Below are 25,776 nucleotides of genomic sequence, written 5' to 3' on the forward strand. Positions count from 1 at the left end.
TCATGGTCATCCTTGTTTAATGGTCATTTCATTTACTTGCATTACACAGTCAACGTTTACTGTAGCTTGTAAAGAGAGAAAAGATGCCATCTTCTCATGAGCTACCCCAACGTAATAAGCTAGATACTTTAAAAAGACCCTTGTTGGAAAAATCTGTAGTAGAAATATAGCTTCTGTCATAAAAAGCTTTGTCAGTTTATATATCAAAATCAGGGAGAAGCCTATATCAATGTAAAGGTGAAAATCTGAAAGCACTTAATAAAGCAGTCAGATACTTTCAAAACAAAACCATGGCTTAATAAATAAATCAAGCCTTGTTTCTATGTAAGTCAAGAATATTATTGCTACTGTTTAGGATTTGAAGTTCCAGATTTTGTCTGTGTCAGTATGCTTATTGTGTAATTTTTTTACTGGACTATTTAGAGTACACTTTAGGAAAATCTGAATTGCTTTAAAAGTAGTGTAATCTTCTGTTATATATAGGAGCGTGTGTGTGTGTGTATATAAATCTCCTATTACATATAGGCCACTACACAGTACACCCCCATTTTCCCATTAGCATCTTATAAAATGATGCTAATTACTACCCAACATGTGAAGTTATTAATAATATTATTTATTATTTTATCCTTAGATAAATGGATTTAAAACATCTTTGAATAGAATGTGTTGCTTGTATGCAATATATAAAAATGGAACGTAGCAGAAGCTTTTCAATCCAAAGCATATAATACCTGAGTTTGGTTTTGTTCCTAGAAAAGTCAACAATTAATTTAATTTTAGCACTCTTGGAAATTACTAATCAAGTGCCTGACAAAGTGCCTCAACTGTTTGAATGTGGTTTACTTTGGGCACATTTAATCAAGGCATAACAGTGATGTATTTTCTTCTCTCCCTGGACCTAGAAAGACTGGAAAATTAATGATCATTACCAATATAGGGGTTTTTTTTGTTTTTTGTTTTTTCTTTTTCTTTTACCAGAAGACTGGTTGCTATTGAAGTGTTAAAAATGTTCCATGGGTGTTCTCATCAGAGTTCAGTTAACGTTACCACATTGTAGATCACTAAACATTGGCAGCAGAATCTTGCTTTCTTAAATGCAGTCTACCAAAGAGGAAGTTATTTCTGCATTTCCCAAATCTTTTTTAATGTTCAGATATACAGGCCTGTAGAAAGGGGGCAAAAAAAATGTAGTCACTGGACTTTTTTAATGTCTTGTACTTCACGTGGATGAATTGCAACATGATAGCATTAAGATTGTCAGAGCTGTCAGCAAGTCCATAATTTCAAGAATCTTTTTTAATCCTTGATACAGTTAAGTATTGCTTACTTGTAAGTGAAGGGGCAAGCAGATAAATGGAACATCTTGGATGAGAATTACCAGCATTAAAGTAATTACCAGGGTGTTTCTGTGGGAGGAGGCTTGGTAACTGACAACACTGTGAAGACGTGTGAAGCAGAATTAGTAATTTTATAGCACAAGCAATCAAAGATTTAATCAAGGCACTGAATCATCAAACAGTAGAGTGTGATCAATAAACACAGAGAGGACCAAAGACCTTTTTTCCAAAATTGCAGAGGAAAATTGAAGATGATGTTACAGAAGGAGCTATGTGTTGGGAAAAGAACAACGTTATCAGACCTAGTGCAAAAGTGCTAAGCTGCAACTGTAAAATTAACCGTTGAGTCAGAACAGAGAAACCTTGAGCAACTAGCTGTGTTCGGCAGCTCTGCTGGCTTGCTGGCCTAGCTGTCATTGCAAATAACTAGCAGATAGGTTGATCAAAGCTGTTGAGGTATCTCTGGGAGAAAAAAAAAAAAAAAAAAGGTTTGAGCATGGAGAGAAAGCAACCCTTATTAACTGCACTGTAGTATTATTGCACTACTGAGCACCAAATTTCAGGATCTTTGAAATGGATGAACCTTGAGAAGACAATGCATCAATGAGAGTAGAGTATTTTATAAGGGATATGCTTAATAAAGTCTGTCCTCAATCTTAGAAGTGAGATTATGGTGTCCAAATCATCAAACTTGCCAGCTTAAGGTGTTGTTGACGCATTATACTTCTCGCAGAGTAGTCACCAAATTAGGTTTGTCTGCTGATTATTTTAGCCAGGGTTTTGGAGGATTTTCTAGTTATTGGTACTGATATTCACAGTCTTCGGTGTCTGAGATAACTAATTGCATGATATCTTTCAGAAATCTACGTAAACTGCAATGGCGTTTTGGGGCTGCATAATTTATAAATAGAATTAAAAGCATATATGTGCAAATGTCATGAATCATACAAGTTTGAGATTTTTACTGTTAGGCCTGCAATAACTTTTTCCCCATATTAATAAGAAACCCATTGATAGTATATAAATAAACAACATTTTAAGGCCTTAAAATTTAATGGTCTTAAAAAATGTGGCGGGGTTTTATGGTGCGATGTAGACAATTGTTATTGATGTCATTTCAGTCAGTATCTCTGAAATGTTTAAGTTTTTACAAAATTCAGTATTTTTGATTGAATGTATAATTTAAGAATCTTTTCCTAAAAAGTGTGGGTGGAAAAGATGACCTAAGACTAATCTCATCAATATATTTTATTTAAGATAATGCTTCTAATCTGAATGTTTTAATACGAATTAACGTGATAAAACACTATTTTGTACACAGAGAAATCCAAGCTTCTCCCAGACCCAGATCCTGATGTTGAAACTTACAGTGGTAGAGTACTAGAAATCAAATCTGTTTCTGATATTTCACTTCTCATTCAATTTTTAATTTTTAAATATATTGATTACATATGCTCATTGTACAGTGCTGAGTTGCTGGACTAGCTCACTTGAGAGATTTTAAGATAAATTTTTTATTTATTGTTATGCATATAATTTGAACCAGGACAAAGAATTTAAAGAAAGATTGATGATAAAATGTGGGCCCAACTCATAAAGCTCTTTGGACTTTGGTCACGCATTGCTTGCATGCTGTTGGTGGGGAAATGTGCTTTTTCTGCTTATGTTCTGCTTCCCTGAGATCAAAACAAGTTTGAAACCTCTAAAAAGAGAACAGTAAGTGACTGGAGAGACATTTTTATTTTCTTTAATAAAGTTAGAATATTAAAAGAAATTAGTAGAACTGGACATGATTTGAAGCCCACATTTAAACCTGAAAAAAAAATTACCCAAGCATATTTTTGTTTTCAGCAATTAAAAATGCATTATTTATATGAGGGAAGGGATGTAAGCTTATACACCAATGTCATGTTGTACATACTGTAATCTTTGAGAGCATTACACAAAACTTTTCTCAACTAAAAATTACTTCATTATTTGTTACTTAAGTTCATATTCATGTATACTTCATTTGTAATGTTTTTTAAAACCTTTCAGGAGAAATAATTTATTACTTCTTGAATTTCTTCGTATATTAAAACCAATATACATTATTTGAATCTATTATTTTTGAATTACCAAGAGGTGATCACACACTTTTTAAAAATTTCTACAGTAATTATAGAGCCTCAGTGAGTTTGGGGGACTAAATCCCCTGCAAGAATTTAACAGGTTGTTGTGATGAGCATTCCTTTACACTTAGTGATATCTCTTCCGGCTGGGAATGTTTCAGGACAGCATATCTGAAATGCATGTTCTAGACTTCAGTAATTCATAGGGGGATGAGAGCCTCCTACTTAGTTTCAGTTCTCTTATACTTCAGGCTGTCTTCAGCAACATGGCTGTATATGCTTCATGTGCTACATGTGTGAATATATGCTCTTTACTCTGAGGCTGCTGGTTTTGTAGATGTGCTGCTGATTTTTATAACACAGTATTAGTATTAACATATTTTTTCCTGTACTAAATATATAACGAATCATCTAGGATTTTTATGCTTTCCTTACATAAGCATGCATTCCAGGCTTGGTGCCAGCTCCATCCTTCCTTCATGTCTCTTCATATTTTTGTGTATCATGTAAACCTTGAATGAAACTTGGGAAAAAATCTGCAGAAAAAGTGCAATCTGACTATATACTTAAATGTTAATGAATTGGGCCCTTGTTCTGTAATACGGTTTGCTTGAGCTCACATACAGTTACTGGCTTTTACATCTTATTTCACTCATCATTATACAAAGAGCATCCATTTTATGTTTTTATTAATCAATATTTATTATTTAACACAAATTTTGTAGCTTTCTTTTTAAGATGTAGTAAATAAACCTTTTGTGAGGTATCTGGGGATTGATAATGAATAGTTGTGTATTTTTGTGATGTTACTGAAATAATACTGTTTTTTCATATTAAAGATGCAATAATAATTCTTTTTTAATAATTAAACTAATTTAGTAAGTGCAAGATGGAGGCGCTTTCCTACAGATTATGCTTCCACCTCAGAAGATGAATTTGGATCAAACCGTAATTCCCCTAAACATACCCGTCTACGTACCTCTCCAGCCCTGAAAACCACGCGACTGCAGAGCACTGGGACAGCAGCTCAAAGTAGCAATACATTCAAGCACAGAATAAAGGAACAGGAAGACTACATTTGTAACTGGACTGCTCACCGAGAAGAAATAGCAAGGTTGGTTTTAAAGGAATGCCTCTAAAATAACAAAGATTTGTACCCAACCGGTTATACGGGTACATATATAGGAAAAAGAGAGCTAATGGATTTTCTGTATCACTCTACTTACCATTTTCATTCACTAACTGAATGGGTAATTTCAAATTCTTTTGATGAGAGACTGGCAGACAGAGCACTCATGTTCCAGCACATCTCTTTCTAATGGAAAATGATAGTAATTTCTGACTTACGATAGCCAGATCCCAGAATATGAACTTCTGGTTGCATGAGCAGGACTTGCAGAGATACTTTGCGTAGAACTCTTAGTTGCTAATGGTGTATTTCCTGAGACTGAAGTATATCTGATTTTGTACTACCTTTACGTTCATATTGAGGTAAAATTTCAGATCAATCCATAGGTGACAGAGAGAGGAAAAAGTTATTTTGCCAATGTGAGAGACCACATTCTCATTTTATTTTTCATTTATCTAGACATTATTTCATGTTAGGTATTTTCTGATTTAAATCATATGTATTCATCAAAAAGTAATTTCTTTTGTTGTGAGTCTCTGAGATTACTATAGCAATTCCTCCATTATTGCTAATAGCACTCTGCTTCAAGTGAACCAAGGAAGAGGTATTCAGTTCTGCATTCTGGTAACCAGTTATTCCCGTATCGTGCAATACCCAGGCAGTGAAAACTTCAAATAGCTTGCACTAAATAACTAAAACTATGTAAGTATAGAAATGTTATTTAAAACTTAGATGCCAGTGTTCAGGTTCTGAACCTTTTCACAGAACTTAATTTGGAAGCCTAAACAAGAAGAGTGTTTTCCTTTTAAAATTAATCTTAACACTGTGATCTCACAGATGTGAAGCATTGTGTTTTGCTTACGTGATTAATTAGTTTTTGTTTCCTCCTCTTAGTAATAGTTTTCAATGTTTGTTTTTCTAGTGTGATCTGTGCAAAGGGAAAATACTTGAGGGAGTCTGATAACATCTTCATAAATCATGAAATAAACATTTCAAAGGTATCTTCCTAAAACATCTCTTTCTTTACAAGAATCTAAAATTACAGATGGATATAGGGAGGAATGTGTGTATATGGGGAAAAAAATTGAGGATAGCCACAGCATGTTACTTCCTCCTTATAAAAAGTGCTGCAGAACCTCTACATCAGTGAAACATCTTGGTACATTTTGCTCACCTAGGAGAGGTTGACACTGGAAGTATTTGGCGATTCAGTCTAAACTTATTGTGTTTTGTTTTGCAGGTTTTTTTCTTCCCTTAGGCTTCTTACCATTTTCTTCATTTAGATACTGGTCTTAAATTTGTTTTGAAGGCTATGTACTTACCCTACTTTTTTTCAGCTGCTTTATTTCCAGTGGAAGTGGTGATGGGCACAAATCAGTATTGCCACATTTGTGATTGTGTATAGAAATTTCACATAAACTGCGTTAAATGAGCGTATTTAAGGTTAAGAAAGCTAGTGCTCAGCAGTTGAGAAATGCCAGATTACTGTCATCTATTGTCACTGCTTCCAAAACCAGTTTCCTTGGTTAGCCTCTGCTGAGCTCTCCTGCTCTAGGTCACTAGTTGATCCTTAATGTGCCTCCATATCTCTTCATACTGATTCACAGTATTGCTCCCATAGCTTTTAGTTTAACTTCTGTCCTTTATAAGATGATTTTTGTCTCTGCTCCCTTTGCCTTGCTAACCATAGTCTCCCCTCTATCATTGTCTACCCTAAGGGCGTTTTTTTCCTTCCTAGCCCTCAGTCCAGCCTCTATGATCAGAGTCCCTTTGACTCTGTTTAGAGCTTTTTAAAACGAAATAGATAGTTATATGTTCTCATTAAAATTGGTTGTTTTCTTTTTTTTTTTTTTTTTTGAATAACTGATTAGATTAGGCAGGTGTAAAGATAAGTATTTCATAAAATGAATGTGCAGCTGAAAGTGGTCTAGAGACTGTATAAGAAGCATTTCATCGCATCCATGTTACCATCATATTGTATTTTAACTGGTCTTCCCAGATTGGCCCAGTTTGCACTTTTCACAGACTCTACAATTTACAGATGTTAATAAAATTGAAAATTGGAAAGAAGTGTTTAAAAAAAACTTAATGGAGTAACTAAATTTGATCTAAAACCACTTTGGCCTGGAGGAAATATATACCCTCAGAATAACAGGAGCTTCACATGTATTTTATTTAAGGCTTTTAATGTATCATTACAAAATAAACTGACTCAGTGTAGGAAGTGTGACATAGTAGACTAAGCATGAAAATGTTTTTGGTAATCCATCAGTTCAGAACTATTACAGATATCTTAGAAGTATTCCTATTTCATTGTGGTTTTTCTAATACTATGGGTATTCTTTCACTACAGGTAAATAAGAACTAGAGTTCCAGGCTGTTGAAAAAGATGGTCATGCTCTCCCCATCCCAAGCCCCGTGTTCTCACCCTTTCCCTTGCGTTGGAAACTGTGTCTGTCCCTTATGGAACTGTGTAGCTGTGGGAGTCTGCTCACTGAGCAAATCTAATAGCAACATTTCCTGGGGCGGGTTTGGGGGTTAGGGAACTTGAGGTTTATTTTAGTTTTGCCTCCCTGAATTGACTTGCGTTGTGTGATTGCTAGGTCTGATGCAGGAAGCGGTAGCAATCTGCAAGGCAACCTACAGTTGCAACAGAGTAAAGAGTGTGTGCCTAAAGCCTAAGTCTCTTGTCTTTTGATTATACAAAACATACTGCTTATACTTAAGCAATACTTCCTGTTTCTAAAAAGTTAATGTAGAATGACTGAAAAACTTCATATATGAAAAGTCAGGCCAACTCTCAGGCTGGTTTCTAATTTTCTTTTTCATGGTGCTTTTTGTTTAGTGCTCTGTCTATATTGTTTCTATATGGAAACATTATTGACTACTGACTATAGCTTACTATCACATTCAAACTAATTCCAGATTTTGTTCACTTGACTAGTGTTTGATTGTGATGATTGTCTAACAAGTTGCTTGTCATCCATGTTAGAGTTTTTTATTACGATATTTTCAGGATTCATTTCAATTCATTTTTATGTAGACATTTTCTGTAATTTTGATTGCTTGGTAAGAACCCAGTTGAAGTCGCTGTGGCATGTTGAAGCATTGCTGATTTCTGTGGAGAGTTAAGTCTTAGTTGGTTGATACTACTTTTGGTTATGGTGTTTAACAACATTTGTCTTCTGGAGGATTTACTGATAATTGAAATTTCCCGGTTTTTAATTTCTTCACAACTATACATTAAACACCAAAATTTGTCCCAGAAATTCTAACATAATTATTAGCAACTTCTCTGTTTAAGAAAAAAAGTGATATGGTTGTGTGAAACAAAGGAATTAGGTGCTGTAGTATCTCTGCTACTTAGAATATTAGCTCAAACCTTGGAGTTTTTCATGTTCTTATAAATACGTACCATTAATATAAATTAAAATTGCCCCAAAAGATGTAGTAATTAGGTTAAATTAATTAATGTAGTAATAGGCACTTACCATATTTTAATTTATTAAAATGAGCAATTGACTTGGTTTCTGCTTCAGTGTTCCAGGCTTTGATAGTTTGAATTCAGAAATACTGTCTTGAGTGGTCATGGGTAATTGCCGTGTATTCTTCTACAGCCTTATCCCAATTATATGTGTATCTATGCTGCACAAGGTTGCACTTTATTGCAAATTGCTGATGGTTAGCCACAAAATCCAGTATTGGAATTTGACTGAAAATTTCTCTAGTAAAGTTTGCCTTTCTAGTTTGAATTCCACTCACTTAGTCTTTATCTTTTGGTCAGTGGTGTCCATTCTTTTTGACTTGAAGACAAAGTGAAAATAAAGAGCAGAAAGAAGCTCACTTTTAACAAGGACTGGCCAGCACGGTGTGTGTTACTGTCATGTGGCTGCGCAACTCCTTCCGCTTAAGTGATGGGTGCTGCTGTTCACAGAGTCCGTGGTGGTGCAGAATTAGCACTGTTGACTTCTATGCCTTCAGTCTTCTTAGACAGAAGTATGAAAGGGGATCGCTTGGTGGGCTGCTCTGAATTCTAGGTCTCCTGAACTGCTTGATCCAAGCTGGAGATTCAGGGTGCCATAGTTAGTAGGGGGCTTTTAGCCTTTGCTTTGGTTTTTTGTTTTTTCCCTCCTTTTGGGGTGTCCTGGGGAGGAGTACCACATACAGAGCTAGGCAAGCTTCTTCCCTGTGCTGAGCAGAATACAGAGCAGAGCTATTTTTTGATGTGGCGGATCACAAAAAAGGAATCTTCAGCTGAGAATTCAGATGTATTTGTGTAGTGCTATCATATCCAGGTTTTTACAGGCATGTTCTGTTTTTCCAACTAGAAAGCTTGTCTTGATTTTTGAGGATTTAGGGTACTGGTCTGGAATTTTGGACACATAAGCAGCTTGGTCTGAGCAAGCTGCAGGGCTCCTAGATAATCAGAGGCCCTGAAGAAGTTCTTTGCAAGTAGGTAAACTGAGGTATAAATCAAACATGTTCTGGGCATTTTGGATTTACCGCATGTACACAGGTCATCTGTGCAGTGTTTTCAGCATATTTCCAGTGTATCCCATGTGCTGGATTTAGTGCCCGTTACACACTTCTCTGCCTGGGAATCCTAGAAAGAAAACAAGGATGCTCTGTCCTTTGAGATTGCCTTCTACCTTCTTCCTCCAGAAAGGCATGTTACGAAAAGCTTCAGTTAAAAATTTGCTTTTATGGTTCTACAAATGAACTTTCAGTTTAGAAGAGCATACACATTTTCATAGCACAGTTATCAGGAACTAGAACTTAGAAGCTCAAAGGCTGCAGGTTGAGCTCTAATGGTCCAGAAGTATTTGTAGAGGAGAATGTAACACTCTCTTTATTACTAGGATCAGTCAAGATCTGGCTCTCATCGCACGGGAAATCAACGATGTAGCAGGAGAGATAGATTCAGTGACTTCATCAGGCACTGCCCCCAGTACCACAGTAAGCACTGCTGCCACCACCCCTGGCTCTGCCATAGACACTAGAGAAGAGGTAGGAGATCTTCATGGAGAAATGCATAAGGTTCTTCCTTTTCTTTATTTCTTTTGCTTTTAGCATTTTGCATAGCCTTTTTAGTTATTTCCACTCAACCCGTATGCATGATCTCTACATTGTTTTTTGATTTAAAGTTCCTTTACATTTCAACAAACAACCCAGAAATTATTCTATGAACACAGCTTGTCAAAAGGATGCATACTATCTGTCTGTCTCTTTTTTTCCACGAAACATAGGACAAGATAGTTACTTGTTTCTTGCTTGTCTTTAGCCTTAGATACTGTTGGATAGTATCTAAGTGCATTTAATGATACTAGCGTGTATGCAGAAATATATATAAATGTATACATTTAATACTTTGCATAGCTATTAAAAACAAAAAAGTCGCTCTTTTCACAGGTGACATAAAAGTTTCGTCTTCTGAACACTGAAATACCTAGGTATCATCAATTAATAATAACTTTAAATTTTCTTTCTTAACAACATTGTTGAAAACTACCTTGAAATAAGTTTGCCTTGTGCTTCTAAGAATTATTTTCTTCGACTATCTCTGGTGTGCTGTTCTATGAATATATTGACTAACTTGTTCTAGTAACCATCACAGATCTAATGCTGGTAAACGTGTTAATCTGAATTTAAATCATCACTTTCTACCATATTACAATTCACCCTAATATGTTGTAAATGTTTGCTGCATTTTTTCTTCATAGTATTCCTTTCAAAATGTGTTTATTCATTTTTGTGTGCATAAAGTTTGGTAATACATTAGTTTACTGTGTTTAGTATAATACTGTCTTTTTCTGTGGAAAAAAAGATATAAACAGTGATAAGAAATCTGTGAGTTGGGTACTCAGAAAAATTGTAACTGCACTCACATAGACTTTGTTTTTAATTCTCATGGACTTTAAGGAGGTAAAGCGCTCATTTTCTCAGATCCAGTTAGATCACTCTGATTTTTATAGTACTAAATAGTTATTTTCGTCTTTAAAAAATATTGTACAGTGTGTACATACTGCAGGTGGCAGTATCTCCTTTAAGTAGGTATAGGTGTTCCTGTAACACTGACTAATCTGGAAAAAAATCTAAATTTGATAGTGCCGTACTTAATTCCACAGATAATATCCACAGATATATTGCATTAATCGAAGGAATAAATTATTCAATATAAGTTTATAGGTAACTATTATGTTACCTGCCCATAAGCAAAATTTCTGTGAGGTAGTCTAATTTTGCCTTGTATGTCTGGTATTTGAAAAAAAAAAAAGTTCATTTTTACAAGGTATTGTTACATAAGAGATGCATCACTTTATACCATACAAGAGAAAGAATGATTTTTATTTGATAGGCTTCTTGTAAACTGTTTCAGAAGGAAAAAAATCTCACTTTTGCCTGTATCCAGTAGGTTTCATAAACTGCATTTTTCTTTTACCCCCCAGTTGGTTGACCGAGTATTTGATGAAAGTCTCAATTTTAGAAAAATACCTCCACTAGTGCATGCCAAACCGCCAGAGGGTAATGGTCGGCCTAATGATGCTAGACCTCAGCTAACAGATGCCCTTGACCCCCCAACAATTACCCGGAGAAGGACTTGGAGCAGAGATGAAGTGAGTACACAACAGTATCCTCTCTAGTAATGTGTCTGTTTTAAGCTTTTACAGTTGCCTCCGCACTTAATATTCTAGGCACTATCCTTTCTTTCCTACCTGTAGCAGATAACATTAATACTGGCAAAAATTATTTGTGTATTACTTAATTTGCAAAATGTTCAAGTATGATTGTATATGAAACTAATTAGAACACAAGTGTGATTTTTTTTTTAAACTTAAAAAAAGATTTTAAAATATGTGGAATTGTTTGTATTTAATTCCAATTAAACTAATAATATCCTTTTTTATTAAAATCTTACTGCAGGTTATGGGGGACAGTTTGCTGTTGTCCTCAGTCTTCCAATTTTCTCGCAAGATAAGACAATCCATAGACAAAACAGCAGGCAAAATCAGGTGGGTTTTCAAAAATTATTGTTATTACTGAAAATGTCTGCTCTCATCAACATTCCTACTAGTAGAAGAGATATGTATAATACAGGTAGAGCAAATGTATTTAGTAGCAACTTGTGTTTTAAAAAAAGTGATGTTACCTATGACTTTTTTAGCATTCAGAAAGATTTGAGGTGATAAATTTTCCATTATTGCTTGTGTGTATTTCACATTATATGAAGGTAAATATTAGCAAAGTTTACACGGACAGAACAGTATCCATCATACTTCCAGCAAAGGAGCTGTTCCAACACGTGCAAATGCTGTGCAAAATCTACACAACCTCTATGCAAGTCTTGTAAAACTCCTTTCCTTAGAAGGTAAGGTTAAAATGTTGCTGAACTGTAAAACCAGGCCCTGTACGTTTGCCAAGTTGTTGTAGGGATCCCCCGTTTTAGGAAGAAAAACAAATGGGACAGAGGAGAGCAGTTTCAGTAAATCCTTCTGAAAAAGAACTTGCTCTGGAAACGGTGTGGTCACTATTGAGTTCTAAATCTAAACCAGATGTAACCATCTGTTATTTTTAATTGAAAATTCCTGCTTAGATAGTTAGATTCCTGCATAAAATGTCACGCTATCTAACAGGAAGTATAGACACGTCAAAAATGATAACATGTTGCTCTACCAACACTTCCATTTTTCTTGAATGAGTGAGTGTACAACCATTTGGTGACCACTGTGGTTGACAAGAATAAATGAAAATTCTAAATACAAAGTTCGGGGTTGTTTAATTCACATGTCCTTCTTCATGTCTTTATGCAGTTAATCATTTAAAAATAGCGTACGTTAAAAATAAGAAAGTTATTTGGCTGAACTTCATGTATAATTTTCTGAATGTGAGAAAATATTAGGCCTGTAATTGCTCAGTTTGTCTAGGAAGTGTTAGATATTGAAATCTTAGATGGGTGACAGATTAATCACCAAATCACAAATTTATTTCAGCATAGGGTGATGTAACTAGTAAAAGCAGTAAATACTAATATATCTGAAGATTGTATTCTCATGGGAGTACCAAAAAAAGACTTGACCATAGAAATCAAGAGGAAGAAAAATAATCTATGTTAATCGGTAAAAACTGTAGGTTATCTGCCATTTCTAGTCGTGCTCTTTCTAGTAGGAAGAGTATCACTGATGAAGAATCAAGTCTTTAAAAGCCTGCAGCCCATTCTTATTATTTCTGTTCTAAGGTTTTTTGTGTGTTGCTTTTACTGGTGGTTACAGGTAACATTTGTGAGTACCTTATTTCCGCTATCTTGGAACATGGTCCTGGACTGATAATCATCTCACTTCTCTTTTTCCAATTCACTATTTTGGGGCTGCAGGATTATAATATTGGGAATACGCCATTTGCTGCCTTTCCCTCTTTGGTTTCCCCAGATACAGTCTTTTATGTATCATACTATTTATTTAAATATCCTTAAACAAAAGACATAAATGTCTTTAGCTGTGTAAATTTCAGATACAAATGAGTTTGTGAAATGCAGGTGTACAATACGATTATTCTCAAAAGCTGTGCCAAATTAAGAGTTCAACTTCATTATGTAGAATTTATTACAAATTATGCAAAAGTTCACAACTTGTTTGCGTTTAATCAACCTCTGAGTGCATGCTATCATTTACTTTAATAGCTGATCTCAAAAAAAGTGCAAATAAATACATGCAAAGAGGTACTTAAGCATGACCATTCTTTGAAAGTCATTCTAAAAGGCATTTGAAATTTGGAAATAGAAACAAAATACTACCTTAAGTTTTGTTTTGAGCATAATTCTCCGGGAAAATACAGTGACATCCGTAAGGAACTCTGCTTACCAATATATATTTTTTTTTTTCCTTTTAAAGCTGCATCATTGGAACAAGAATCTTGCTTATTGACTGACTTATTTGTGGTAGGCGTCTAGGATGATATGTATCTTAAAATGCTTCAGAAGCAGTAGATAGTAGCTACTCTACTTTTTTTGTTGTGCTGATTTTTCTTGATGGTTAGCAGTTTCTGATCTATAAATATGTTGCTAGCAGAGCTGTAGTTAACCTAAAAAACAGTTCAATACAGTGAGTTAAAACAAATGTATGTGAATTCATTCTGAGAAAAGCAGGTAACCAAAATCAAGTCTTACACTTTTCTGATTCATTTTCTGAGCTTAAAAGGTAAGCCAGATACATTGTAATGAATGTAATAATGATGTGATCATGTATGATATTATAACTATAAGCATACCTATAAACATTTTATATACATTTAAAGAAAGTGGCATTGCTTATTTCTAAAAAAATATAATGGAGAAAGGCTCGTTAATAAGTTATTATTTAGCATATTCCCAAGAGCTGTGATCAAAACTTCGTTTCCCTGCCACTCAGAATGGATTTGAATAATATGATGTTATTCACAATGTCATTAGTATTTTGAATCAGAAAAACAACCATAGTTTTAGAATTGTTTTTTTGGAGAGCGTATAAGGCAGCTAGGACCTATTACAGATTTTACCTTAGCTTTGTTTTGTTGTACATGAGTTCAACCAATTGGTGTGCTTCTATTCCTTTTACTGGAGTTAAGCCAGTTAAAATTTCTGCCCAGAACAGATACAATGAGAATCAGTCAGGATTTGTCAAGCTAGCAGTTGCGTATTTTTGCCAGGGTACTTAACCTGAAAGGAGAGGAGAAATTTTTAGAGGTACCAATAAGAGTAAACTAGTAAGCCTGACTGTGTTTTAAAAGTCCTCCCTCAAATTTTCTTGGTCGCCAATGTAAAAAACTCTCTCTAGAGCACAGACAGTATGGGCAATTACGATCCTTACAAATTGCATCATAAAATTGCATATTAAAAATTAATTGCATATTAAAAAATTGCATCCCTCCTATCTGGGCCCAAATGGTGAAAGACATGCTTCCTGTGAATGTGAACACCCTTCTTTCTGTAATAGCCAGCTTTACAAAAAGGCCAGTTCCACTTTGGCTAAAATATTAAGAACATAAATATTTTCAGTCATTCTGACAAGCAGATCTAACAGAAATTAAAATGAGCTAAAATCAGTCATGAAAATAAGTTCGTATGAGGACAAACGGAAATAGATATCTTTTTGCTTGACTAGTTTCTTCCCACTTCCCCACTGCCATTTCTGTTTTCCTAATTTACCGATAATGTTCCAAGTTCCACTGAGTTCTGTAATCGTTCCTACCTTATCTTAAGAAATAGGATTGAGAGAAGCTTTTGATGCTGTATTCCTCACCTACATTCTCCCAGTGCTGGCCAAACTGTTTTTTTTCCCCAAGTCCCAGCATGGTATTCAGATTGAACCAGATTCAAACGCCTGGTTCTTTCCTTTCACCAAATCCTCTATATGTTTGTAATTTTCTTCAGGATAACGTCATAGCTTGGGTATTGCTAAATTACTTTTTTATATTTTATTTTTATTCATTATTTTGTATAATCAGTTACATTCTTATCTGCTGGTGTATACAAAACTACATTATATTTAAAAAATCTGCAGCATTCTTGCCGTGTATCCTATAACCCATTCTTTGCTAACAAATTATTGTGGTGGCTTCTCAGGAAGCAGTTTGTTTGCTTTTCTGTCTTTTATATATTAAAATGAGTTTGCAGGAATTTTCAGAGATTATGGAAGGAAGAGGTAAGTAGGTTTTGCAGTGGGAAGACCTACATGGTTTTATCAGTGCTTTACAATGTGAATGCAGTGTTTAGTGGCTTGCTTTGTAGCAGGCAGATACCTCTTCAGTCAGGCAAAATCTAGGCAAAGCATTCAGGTCAGTGCAGGTACTACTTGTCGGTCTCTGCAGTTTGCTGTGCATCCTGCAAAGTGCAGTGAAAGAAGAAAGGGGACTGAGCACAGCCAAACGAGAAAGTTCAGGCAGATTTGCCCCAGAAAGTAGAGAAAGGCAAGAGCAGAAGGTGGCAGGCATTTAAAAATATGTTGTCTTAAGATAAAGAGTATGGTTAGAAGGAGGAAGAGCAAAGGAGACAGAGAGTAAGACACCCCCCCCAGGAGGTTAAAATGTACAAAATGAAGAAGTGAAAAAAATGTTGTAAAAAGGAAATAGGCTTCCTAAAATTATAGTAAAAACAAATCAGCCTTGCCACTTTATAGTGGAAATAATATTTTTTAAATTACTGCTTTCATTTTTTCCTCTTTTTTTTTTTTTTTTTAATAAAATGACCTATGAAATGGAAAGCTTTCAAATTGTAAAAGAGAAGTAAGAACATTATCTCTAAAAGAGGATAAGACTGAAAACACGACATACACAAGCAAAGGCATTAATCACATACATAAAGTTAGAAGTATTTTAATATAACATGAGCAAGAATGTAAATGAAAAAAACATGCAGTGTCACAATAACTTCTATATTTTTCCTGCTAGTGCTGTTTACTGCTAAATAAAGCCTTATTTTCTATTTTCCTGCTGATTTCCAGTGTGATATAAATGCTGTTAAAGTACAGAAAGTACAGCTGCATAAGATTCTCTGTATACTGAATCCAAATATTTCCAGGAATGGTCTGTTTTTAGTGTATGATCCTATAAAGGATTTAACTGGCTCTGCTTTTTATTTATTTATTTTACCTCATCAGTGTCAGACAAGTCCTAAATTTTCATTGTAACTGAACTTTCTGCTACCCAGGTCTGCAGTTGTATGGCTTAGCAAGCTTTTGCACTCCCTTCCAGAACATAAAAGCAACCTTGTCAGACCTCTGATGATAAGCTTCATTACAAGATGATGACGCTACTTGAGACCATAAAGTGTTTCATGTTTTCTTCACTGTAGTTTCAATTACTTTTAATTTATTTTTTCCTTCCCCAAGAAGTATGTATTAATGTTTACTCCTTGTATGCTTTGTACATTAATAAATTAAAGTCACTTGCTGAAGTAGTCATTTGCCTCAATCCCATGACATTGTGTCATGAGAGTAGTTTAATTCCTCTCAGTGAAACATCTGACAAAAACATGTTCTGAATCAGCAGCTAGTGAAGACCTCAAAGACAGAAGAAGAGTTAAAGCAGCTTCTGGATGGGCTGTCTACAGACATATCTGTACCAATACAATAAGACAGGGTACATGTTTTGAAAAATGACAGGATAATAATAGAGAGTGGGATTTTCCATACGGTATAAATAACTGAAGAAAGATGAACAGAAATGCAGTACTGAGTCTCCCAGCTTTCTTTAAAATTCTTAGTCTTTATGTGATTCAAGGTATCATGAATTTCCACCTTAAAAATTATTTCCTCAGAGATGTACCTACACTAATAACTTCTTTAAAATGTACTGCTTTTTGGCAATGATTTTAAATTGGTTTGTTTGTTTGCTTAGCAGTTTTACTGCAGCTATTTTTGTACTTTTAACTCTGAAATACGAATTAGAGAAGTGGATTTGGACTCATCTATGTCATCATGGTGTCACTATAAAAAAAAGAATACTCAGACTTTAAATGTCTGCACATTCCTTTTTTTTTTTTTTTTAATTGTGCAAATGTGGACAGTTTAAATTGTTTAAGATATGACAAAAACTATTTATCAGAGCAGGGAAGGACAACATAAAAGAGGAATCTCACAGTATGCTTTGGGGTTTTACAAATAATAGAAGTGACTTCTTTCAACATGTAATACAAGTGATACTTATATTACTAAATCATGTAGATACAATTTGTGTGTTGAGACTTTTCAATGAAAACTTCTTCTATGAAATGCATTTTTCTTTTAATTTCCGAAAGCGGTTTATTTTTCATTAAATTCATGTAAAATACAAATGTAAAAGAGTTGCATTTATTTAGCATTGTTAATCTTCCTGTTATGTTTTGCAGTTGTTGTAAAATACAGTGTTAATAGGGAGTTCTCTGACTACTGTAAAATAGTTGGATTTTTTAAAAAAAGGCTCAGTACTGGAGGAAAGAATCAGCTCTGTCTTTTCAACACCATAAGCAAGTATTTAGCTACAGAACTGCCATTTTAGTGTCAATAATAATGATATTGCTGAAACCCTGTATGCTTCCCTGAAAATTTAATCTGTATGATTGGATTCTGTCACTTTTCAATATTTGAGATTTTACTTTTATTCAGTGCTCCCTATGCTGCTTTCTCGTATTGTGTTATCTTTCAGGTTTAGTTTGTTTATTCTTGTCTATTATAAACATACTGTTCTTGAATTTCTTTCTTCTAGAATATTATTTAAGGACAAAGACAGAAATTGGGAAGAAATTGAAAACAAGTTGCGAGCTGAAAGTGAAGTTCCTATTGTGAAAACATCAAGCATGGTATGAATAGTTCTCTTTTCTGGGTTTGATTGAGCCTCTTATCTAATTTCTAAATAACCAGTAGAGGAGTGTATTATTTTCAATGACATAAAGGCAAAAATCTTTAAAAGGTTTTATTTAGACACTCAGTATATTTCAAGAATAAACCTAATCTTCTTTAATAATTACTGAGACTTACTATCTTATAAAGAAACAAGAAATTGTTCAGGGGAAGTTCTCATAAAGAATGCAATAAAAGGGGTTCAGACTATATATAGACCATCAGTACTTTAGTTTAACCAAAGGTAACAACCATTAGTTTTAATGTCGGATTGCTTTCAAATGAACTTGTTTTACAGTCTAAAGACTACTTTACCTACTGATTATTAATACTTAATATATAATACTTAATACTATTAATACTGGTTATTAATAGAGAAATAGTTGTATTTTGCTATATGTGAATGAAAATAATCTGTAGACACATTGCAATAAAAGCACTCTTCAGTGAAAAATAATCATGTTGATTTTGTGTGGAAGTGATTACCGTAGGGTATCAACTACAACCCTAGTTGATTCATGTAGGCTTCTACCCCTGCCTAATTAGGGCCATTTCATGACCAGACTGTGACAGTGTGAGGGAATGGAGCACACATGTTTCCTAGTACGCTTCTCCTCTGCTTCTAGACACAGAACGTAGGGTTTGAAAAACATCTCTGCATATGAGAGCAGGCGGAGAGTCTAGCTACATTATCCTGTGTGGAGTATGGTTCTGTTAAGAATGTCAACTTAAGAGGCCATTTCAATTTCCGAGGGGAAAGGTGGGAGAGGAAACTCCTCACATACTTCGTACTGGACTGCTCAGAAGCAAAATGTGAACACATTTCCTCTGGCACTGAACTGCCTAGCACTTCTGTGTTAGCTCGTCACGAGTTATTAAACTCACCCAGATTGATTTTTCCTGGAAGTATTAAAAACTTGGCCTGTAATATCTGCAGAATGGTATATTTTTTAAGAGCAATCATTAGTAACTCAGTGTTGTAATTTAATAGATACACTGACAGTGGGGGGGGGGGGTGTTAAAGTTCAATTAAGTAAGTTACTCATAGAAGTTTCTAATTTTAGAAATATGATAATATAAGGAGTTTCTTTTACCCATTTCCAGAATAAGATTGGAGTTTAGTGTTTTATGTTCTAAGTGCTATGGATATGGGGTTTTAAGCCATTCATTAAAAAAGAAAAAGATTAGTTGTATATTTATTACTAAGTTCAGCATTTTACAAAATTTTTTTTCAATGCATTAAAGCATCTCCCATTGTTTGAAAGTGTATGGGGGTTTTGTCTATGCACTGATTTTCAAGTTTCTGCTCAGTTTTCAGAACAATATATTGTTCAAATGCAGTGCTTATTTTTACCACAGAATGATATTAAAAGTTAACAGAGGACAATTGTAACTGATGTTTATTTTGTCCTTGGGACATTTATGTCCAGCTCAGATGTGGAATCTGCTTAAAGATACTGACTTTGTAAAATCCAAGGTAATCAATCTCTTTGCCACTCACAAAAATCACATTACTTAGTACAGAATGGGTTTCTGAAATGGGTTAAATGGGTTTGTGAAATCGGTGCCTTTGAAAATTCTCAGCTTTTGAAGACCACTGATAGCTCTCCTCAGCAGTTGGATTAACAGTATTCTTCAGTGTAGGATCCTTCAACTGTAGGATTTACACATTTATAATTTAAGATGTGGTACATTTAATGATTGTTGTGTTTCTGAGTGTGTCGCTCTGGCTACATCTGTGTTAGCAAGTAGTGCGGCACAGAGGAGAAAAATCTGTAAGGCCAATGAGTGCTGAGGACCCGACATTGGTGTGCTGTGCAGGGTCTCGTGGGCACCGGGCCTGATGGTTGCAGGCAAAATCCCGCTGCAGTCATCTTACTGTTCTGACTCACATCTGAACAAGGGTATAAATCACCCTGTTCCATTAATACTGGGTTTATGCTGTAACTTTCCTTTAAAGGTTTGCTGTTACTTTGCCCCATTTCTGCAGAACTGTGGTGTCTACAAGTCTGTGCTTGAGAAGGAGTAGTGCAGGCAGACAAGCAAGGGACAGAGTGAGGTTTGGTTGACCCTAGCCATTGGCCAGTGCAGAGGAGCTCTTGCTTTCCACGTGGGCCGTGGCTGCCCAGCCTCAAGCACTGCTGCCCAGGACCCATGGTGGATGTGGCTGGGCCACCACCAGCAACGGTGTTCTCGACGCCAGGAGGGACAACCCAAATAGCATATTGCAAAGGTTGGGGAGGGGGATTGTTTGCTACTGATAGGTGGTTTGAGTCTCTTTTTCCTTAACGAAACGTGTTTGTTTCTTTCCTAGGAAATATCATCAATCTTACAGGAGCTGAAACGAGTTGAAAAACAGCTGCAAGGTACAAATCTTTTTTCACTTTTCTCTTTTGCGGTTGCTTGCTTGCTTTACATTTTTTTAGTATATATCTGTATATATGTGTGTATCAGGAAACAAAGTTGTTGCATTTTATTAAATTATATTCAGAGTTTCAGTTACATGCATTAACATATAATTGCTGGCACATTTGGTAAAGAAATGTCACTGAATTATTTTAAAACAGAAAAGTGATGACATCTTTTTATACAGGTGAGAAAAGGCTCAACTAGAAATGAAATAGTCCAGAGAATCCCAAAGGAATTATTTGTGAAACATTCTTAACAGAAATATTTTTGTGGGTAAATATTGAAGAGTAGGTGATAGAGAATCCTGAGATTAGGCTTTATAAAATATTTTTTGCACATCAGTAATACCCTCATGCCTAGCACAATTCAGTATAAGGAATGCACTGGGACCATAATCTATAGGAAATCTCAAAAGAAACCCTGTATTTGATACGATAAAACAAAAACTTAGAATTAGCTCTTGCCACCTTCCCTTCACGCTGCTGAATCCGCTCTTAGTAATTGTGGAGCCCACAGACTACAAAATAGAAAAGTTACTTTGCTCTTCCCATGTAAAGACTTACCTATGTATAAAATGGAAAGAAGTATGTTGTGCTTACAAACTCTGCTATTTAGACGTATATTCCATTTATCAAAATCAGCTGAAAAACTGAGTATATTTTAAAAAGAAGTTGCAGTCTTATTTGTGTACTGTTTATACTTAGTTTATTGTTTAATTTGCAGTGGTCAAATGGATTAGTAGTCCATGCTTATATATAATCATTATTGTATTTCTTGTAAATTTCCTATATTTGTTATTTTTGGTATTCAGATTTAATCCTGCAATGAAGCATGTTTTAAAAAAGAATGTTTCAGGAGGAATTGTTAGCCACCTTTTGAGACAAATCAGTATTTGTTTCATACTCAGCTATAATTAAAAAATGTTAACTTATTACAAGTTATATTGTGTTTAGAGAACATAACAATGCAATAAGGCCCAGAGAAAGAGGCCAAATCATTTCCTTGTGTACACAGTGGTGCCCAAATAGACGTTAGTAGTTTGGGAAATTAAAAAGAGAGGGGTTCTATTAAATGTGACAAATGTGTCAATAGTACAGTAAAATGAAATGGTACTAGCTGCTTCAGTTTGCCCTCACTATGTGGAGGGAGAGGGACAGTAAGTCCATCATTATGCATTAAAAAGCATAAATGACTGCTCTTTTATAGGAATTTCTCAACGATGGAATTAGCATCTATGGATATTTGAGGGGGTGGAATGAAGTGTAATACAGTGCTAACGTTAAGAGAAAAAGCCCCTTAAACGTGACTAGAAATCCCATCTTTCAGTCCCTATAAGCTAATCATAGATGGTTTGTCATCTCTTTCCTGTCCACACATCAGGCAGAGTTTAGTTTGTGTTGTGCAGTTTTATTTCATCTAAAGTTGTAATACATGTAAATGCTTTTAAATATATATATCAGCTACCTATATGTTGGATACACCACTCTTTTGTACTGGGCAACATGCATAAAAGCTCATGTCTGTCATCATTTAATATAAGTGTGAGAACAGGATTTTTGTGTTTTTTATGGTAACAGAAAATCGTATTTTTTATGGTTTCTCCCCTATCCCTTTCATCTTTTCTTGATTGCTTAGCAATTAATGCTATGATCGACCCTGATGGTACCCTGGATGCTCTGAGCAACTTGGGATTCGCCAGCCCCATCTTACCAGCTCAGCCGAAGCCGAAGTCCAGTCCCGTTTCCCAAAGTACCCGCCCTCAAGTGCAGCCAAACTGCCAGCCCGAAGCTCGGGCTTTTCGACCTGCCACCGTCCCTGTTGCAGCTGAATTTGAGAACGCTGAATCCGAGTCAGATTTCAGCATACATTTCAATAGGTTTAACCCAGATGGGGAAGAGGAAGATGCCACCCTGCGTGAGTGACATCTCAGTGTTGATACAAAAACCTTTCATGTGGAATGTCTAGGAATAAAGGAAAAATTATAATATTGGTTTTATAATTTTGAAAAAAAAAAAAAAAAAAAGGCTTGGTCAAACAGCAGTTGTTTTATTAAACCAGTTTTCTTTAACTGTGATGCTTTGATTGTCACACAATTCCTTTTCAAATCATAAAGATATGCATAGATACAAGTGTAGGAAAGCAGATTGTGGCAGGTTTGCCCTTTGTGGTTGTGTGCTTTGCAAAAGAATTATTGTATCGGCAGTTTTCCCTTAATAGATTTATTTCTTTTTAAAAGCCATGCAAGCAGTCTAACATTTAATGTTACTGAAACCCCAAATCTCTTTGCCAAGCTGCTCTAATGAATGGACTTCCTCCACTAAAGTTTGTACAGAACTGTTGAACAGTTACATTTAATTCTGAATTAGATGATTTATATAGGAAACATTATATTTGACTACAATGACACATTACTGCAAAAGGTAAGACAGATTTCAGAAAACATTCATTCTTGTGTACTGAAAATCTCAAACAGTTCTGTGATTTATATAACCTTGTTGCTGCGTAAATTGTCTTGGGGTTTACAAAGTTCACATATTATGTTTGCACTAAGATTTGCTGGGAGTGATAGGTGAACATATCGATATCATTAAACAGCAAGCAGTGTTTTGATGTACATAGAAAACTGATAATACTGTACCTGTATTATCATTGCAGTGTTTTAATCCACTTTCTCAAAGGACTATTTGGCACTTTTTGATCTTCTTCAAATGTCTTTTTGATGTTAATGAAAGTAGAAGTATTTCATATCTCATTTCTGTCCAAATGTTTGTTGAAACTAGGAAACAAATGTAAACATACAGCAACGTGGGACATTTTAAAGCATATTGAGGCAAATGGGCTCTCACCAATTCAAATGCAACATAAGCTTACAGAAGAAATTACTGTTCCTTGGAATGATCATGAGATGTAAAATTTTCTTTAGGGGACTTGGAAATAGGGTTGTCATAATTTGCTTGATCGATACATGCACTCCCAAGCAAATGATTTTATTTGCTTCTGTATATTTTCCTGTAGTTTTGCTAGTAAAGCTGTCTCTGTCTTACATATTTAAAAGGATTCTGGAAGACGACTGCTAACATAGACATTTTGCTTATACCACTGAAAAGCAAGTCTATTTAAAGTTTCCTATATAAGCCTATTTTCCTTTTAAGTTGTCCCAGTAACTTAACATTTGGAAATAATAATAAAAATAAAAGTAAATTACTTTGTATTTCCAGAACACTGTAATTTGGAGGAATGTTATTTCTGTTAAATGTAACTAATAGACTGGAATTTTCCTATGTTTGCATCAGTCTCTATATATTAAGGTTAAAGATACAGTTTTGCAGCTTTTATGAAATGGTCTTTAGTATTTCAGCAATAATCCTGTATGACATTTGTTTAAAAAAAACTACTTTCTGTACACTTTTAAATTGTACAGGCTTTCAGAAGTCAGTAAAAGTTGGACCAGTTAATAAAAATGCAAAAACTTTTTTTGTAGAGATGTAAAAACAAAACCACTAATCTGTTGTATAATGGATTTCATATTTTCTTTAAAAAAATTAAAAGGAAACAGCCTTCATGTATGACTCAATATGCTCTACTCCAGCTAACTGTGGAAGCCTGAACTACACTAGTTTACAAAGGCTACAAGACAAGTTTTAGAAGGTGCAGAAGGGCAAAAATAAATTGAAACTAGAGCTAGGTGTTGAAAACCGAGTGTACCAAACCATCACCATAATTCCTTCTTTTGTTTAATGCTTGGGAACATAATTTTTCTGCAGACTCGAGTGGAAAGTAGGAAATTGCTAGGAAGGATTAAAGGTGCAGGCTCTTCATGCAAGATTCTGTTTGTGTTTTCAGGCATTTATACCTTTATGTTCTGTAATAAGCATTTTGCATTACTATGTTCTTATTTTGTATGAACATGTTCTCGTTATTTATTTTTGTTACATTTATTATGTATGTTATTTTGTTATATGCATTTACAACTCCATTTTTAAATAAAGTGTTTCTGGAACTTTACAAATGTGTGAATATGTAATTGAGAGCTGGGAAGTTCACACAGTCTTCCTGCGGTCTATCTTACCTTTACTGAAATAGGAAATGACTTTTTTTCATAAACGTCTTTTCTCTGGGAAGAAGTTATATTATTGCTGCTGCTGCTGCATCATTTATTCCATGCTGACAGTATTGGCTCACTTTCCCGTACTCAGGTTCATTTCCACACTTGAATTGGTTTTTGTGTGCAAAGCTAGAGGCAAAAATAATCCAGTGTGCTGGTCACCAATAATGACTCTGTTTCCCTTTGTAGAATGAAAGTAAATGAGTTTTAATGTACCTGCCAGGTGCAACAGTAGGTGGTTTTCAGGCTGCTATCCTTCTGCTTCATATATTGGAAAACTGTATTGAACATTCTGATTTGGCTCCACACTGGTGCCTTTTTTCTTCTGTCCCAGCTTTGACTCTATACGTACTTTTCCTGCAAGACAATAAATTTCCTCTTCTTAACTAACTTCATGCAAGAATAAAACTATGAGTTTAGTATAACGCTCCAAGTATTCCTTCCCAGCTTACACATTTCAGTGTTGCTGAGCTTTGCTGTGGCTTGGCAGCATTCAGCTCTGATCTTTCTTCTGTGCACCGATTTTTCCTTTGTATCGCCAGTCTGATGGCACACAAGAACACTCAAGAGCACTCAGCTCAAGGTCAGGAGATGTTTACTGATGTTCATAGATGCCAGTTTGGTATAGTCAAAGACATGAAAAAGTTAGAAGGGCTCTCTAGGTGCTCAGACCTTTTTCATATTCTCCAACTTCACTGGCTGCTATTGTTTCCTCACTTGTTGCCAGTATCCCTCTGTCTTTGCAGAAGTAAGGGGAATGCACCTCTGGGTTAATGTTCTCATGCACAGAGCCCCATTTCTGTAAGCGATAGTGTAGCATATTGTTAGTTCTTCCCACAGAGTATTTTCATCTATCCTCTATACTTTGAGCCGAGGTTATGCAGAGATGTTTTTCAGCAGTACTTGGGAAATCCAGCTAAGTTGCATCGGTCTTCTGCTTCCTTTTGACATCAGCAAGTGGGGCTGACATGCAGTGACAAAGAGAAAGCAGAGTTCAAGCCTTTTCTGATCAGCACTGTTGGGTCCTCCCTTAGCTACATGCGCTGTTCTAATTATACACCCAACAAATACTTCTAACGACACTCACATCTGGTTGTAGCATACAGAAATAAAGCTAACAGTATAATTTGTGTGCCTGACCTGGTAACAGCAAGATGGTGTTTCACGACAGCATGTACTTTATACCAAAAGCAACTGGTACTTCAGTCTCAGAAGAGAATGCTGCTTCGTACCAAAAACTGAATTTCAGTCAATGCCTGTTGGAAGGCCTTTGTAATTTTAACTGGAAAGATTTCAAGCACAGAAAAGATCTACAATTACTGCTTTGACATGCAGC

At 35.2% G+C, this 25,776-nt stretch overlaps 1 protein-coding gene across 13 annotated transcripts in view; it reads left to right on the forward strand.

The window, feature by feature from the left end:
• CEP170 (centrosomal protein 170) overlaps nucleotides 1-22,336 on the forward strand; it is a 105,359-nt gene extending 83,023 nt beyond the window's left edge. For 5 of the 13 annotated variants that reach the window (XM_030035664.2, XM_030035669.2, XM_041128475.1 and 2 more), the window contains 8 exons: nucleotides 2,662-2,712; nucleotides 4,331-4,565; nucleotides 9,440-9,617; nucleotides 11,027-11,194; nucleotides 11,502-11,590; nucleotides 17,793-17,886; nucleotides 20,241-20,292; nucleotides 21,971-22,336. In XM_030035664.2, coding sequence (XP_029891524.1) covers nucleotides 2,662-2,712; nucleotides 4,331-4,565; nucleotides 9,440-9,617; nucleotides 11,027-11,194; nucleotides 11,502-11,590; nucleotides 17,793-17,886; nucleotides 20,241-20,292; nucleotides 21,971-22,257 — 1,154 coding nt within the window. In that variant the 3' untranslated portion in view covers nucleotides 22,258-22,336. Of the gene's footprint in view, nucleotides 1-2,661; nucleotides 2,713-4,330; nucleotides 4,566-9,439; nucleotides 9,618-11,026; nucleotides 11,195-11,501; nucleotides 11,591-13,465; nucleotides 17,142-17,792; nucleotides 17,887-20,240; nucleotides 20,293-21,970 lie in introns of those variants that run through there. The other 8 variants (XM_030035667.2, XM_030035673.2, XM_030035668.2 and 5 more) reach the window with 7 other exon arrangements.
• The last annotated feature ends 3,440 nt before the right edge of the window (nucleotides 22,337-25,776 follow it).

Source organism: Aquila chrysaetos, chromosome 13 (assembly GCF_900496995.4).
Source record: "Aquila chrysaetos chrysaetos chromosome 13, bAquChr1.4, whole genome shotgun sequence".
Taxonomy (NCBI): Eukaryota; Metazoa; Chordata; class Aves; order Accipitriformes; family Accipitridae; genus Aquila; species Aquila chrysaetos.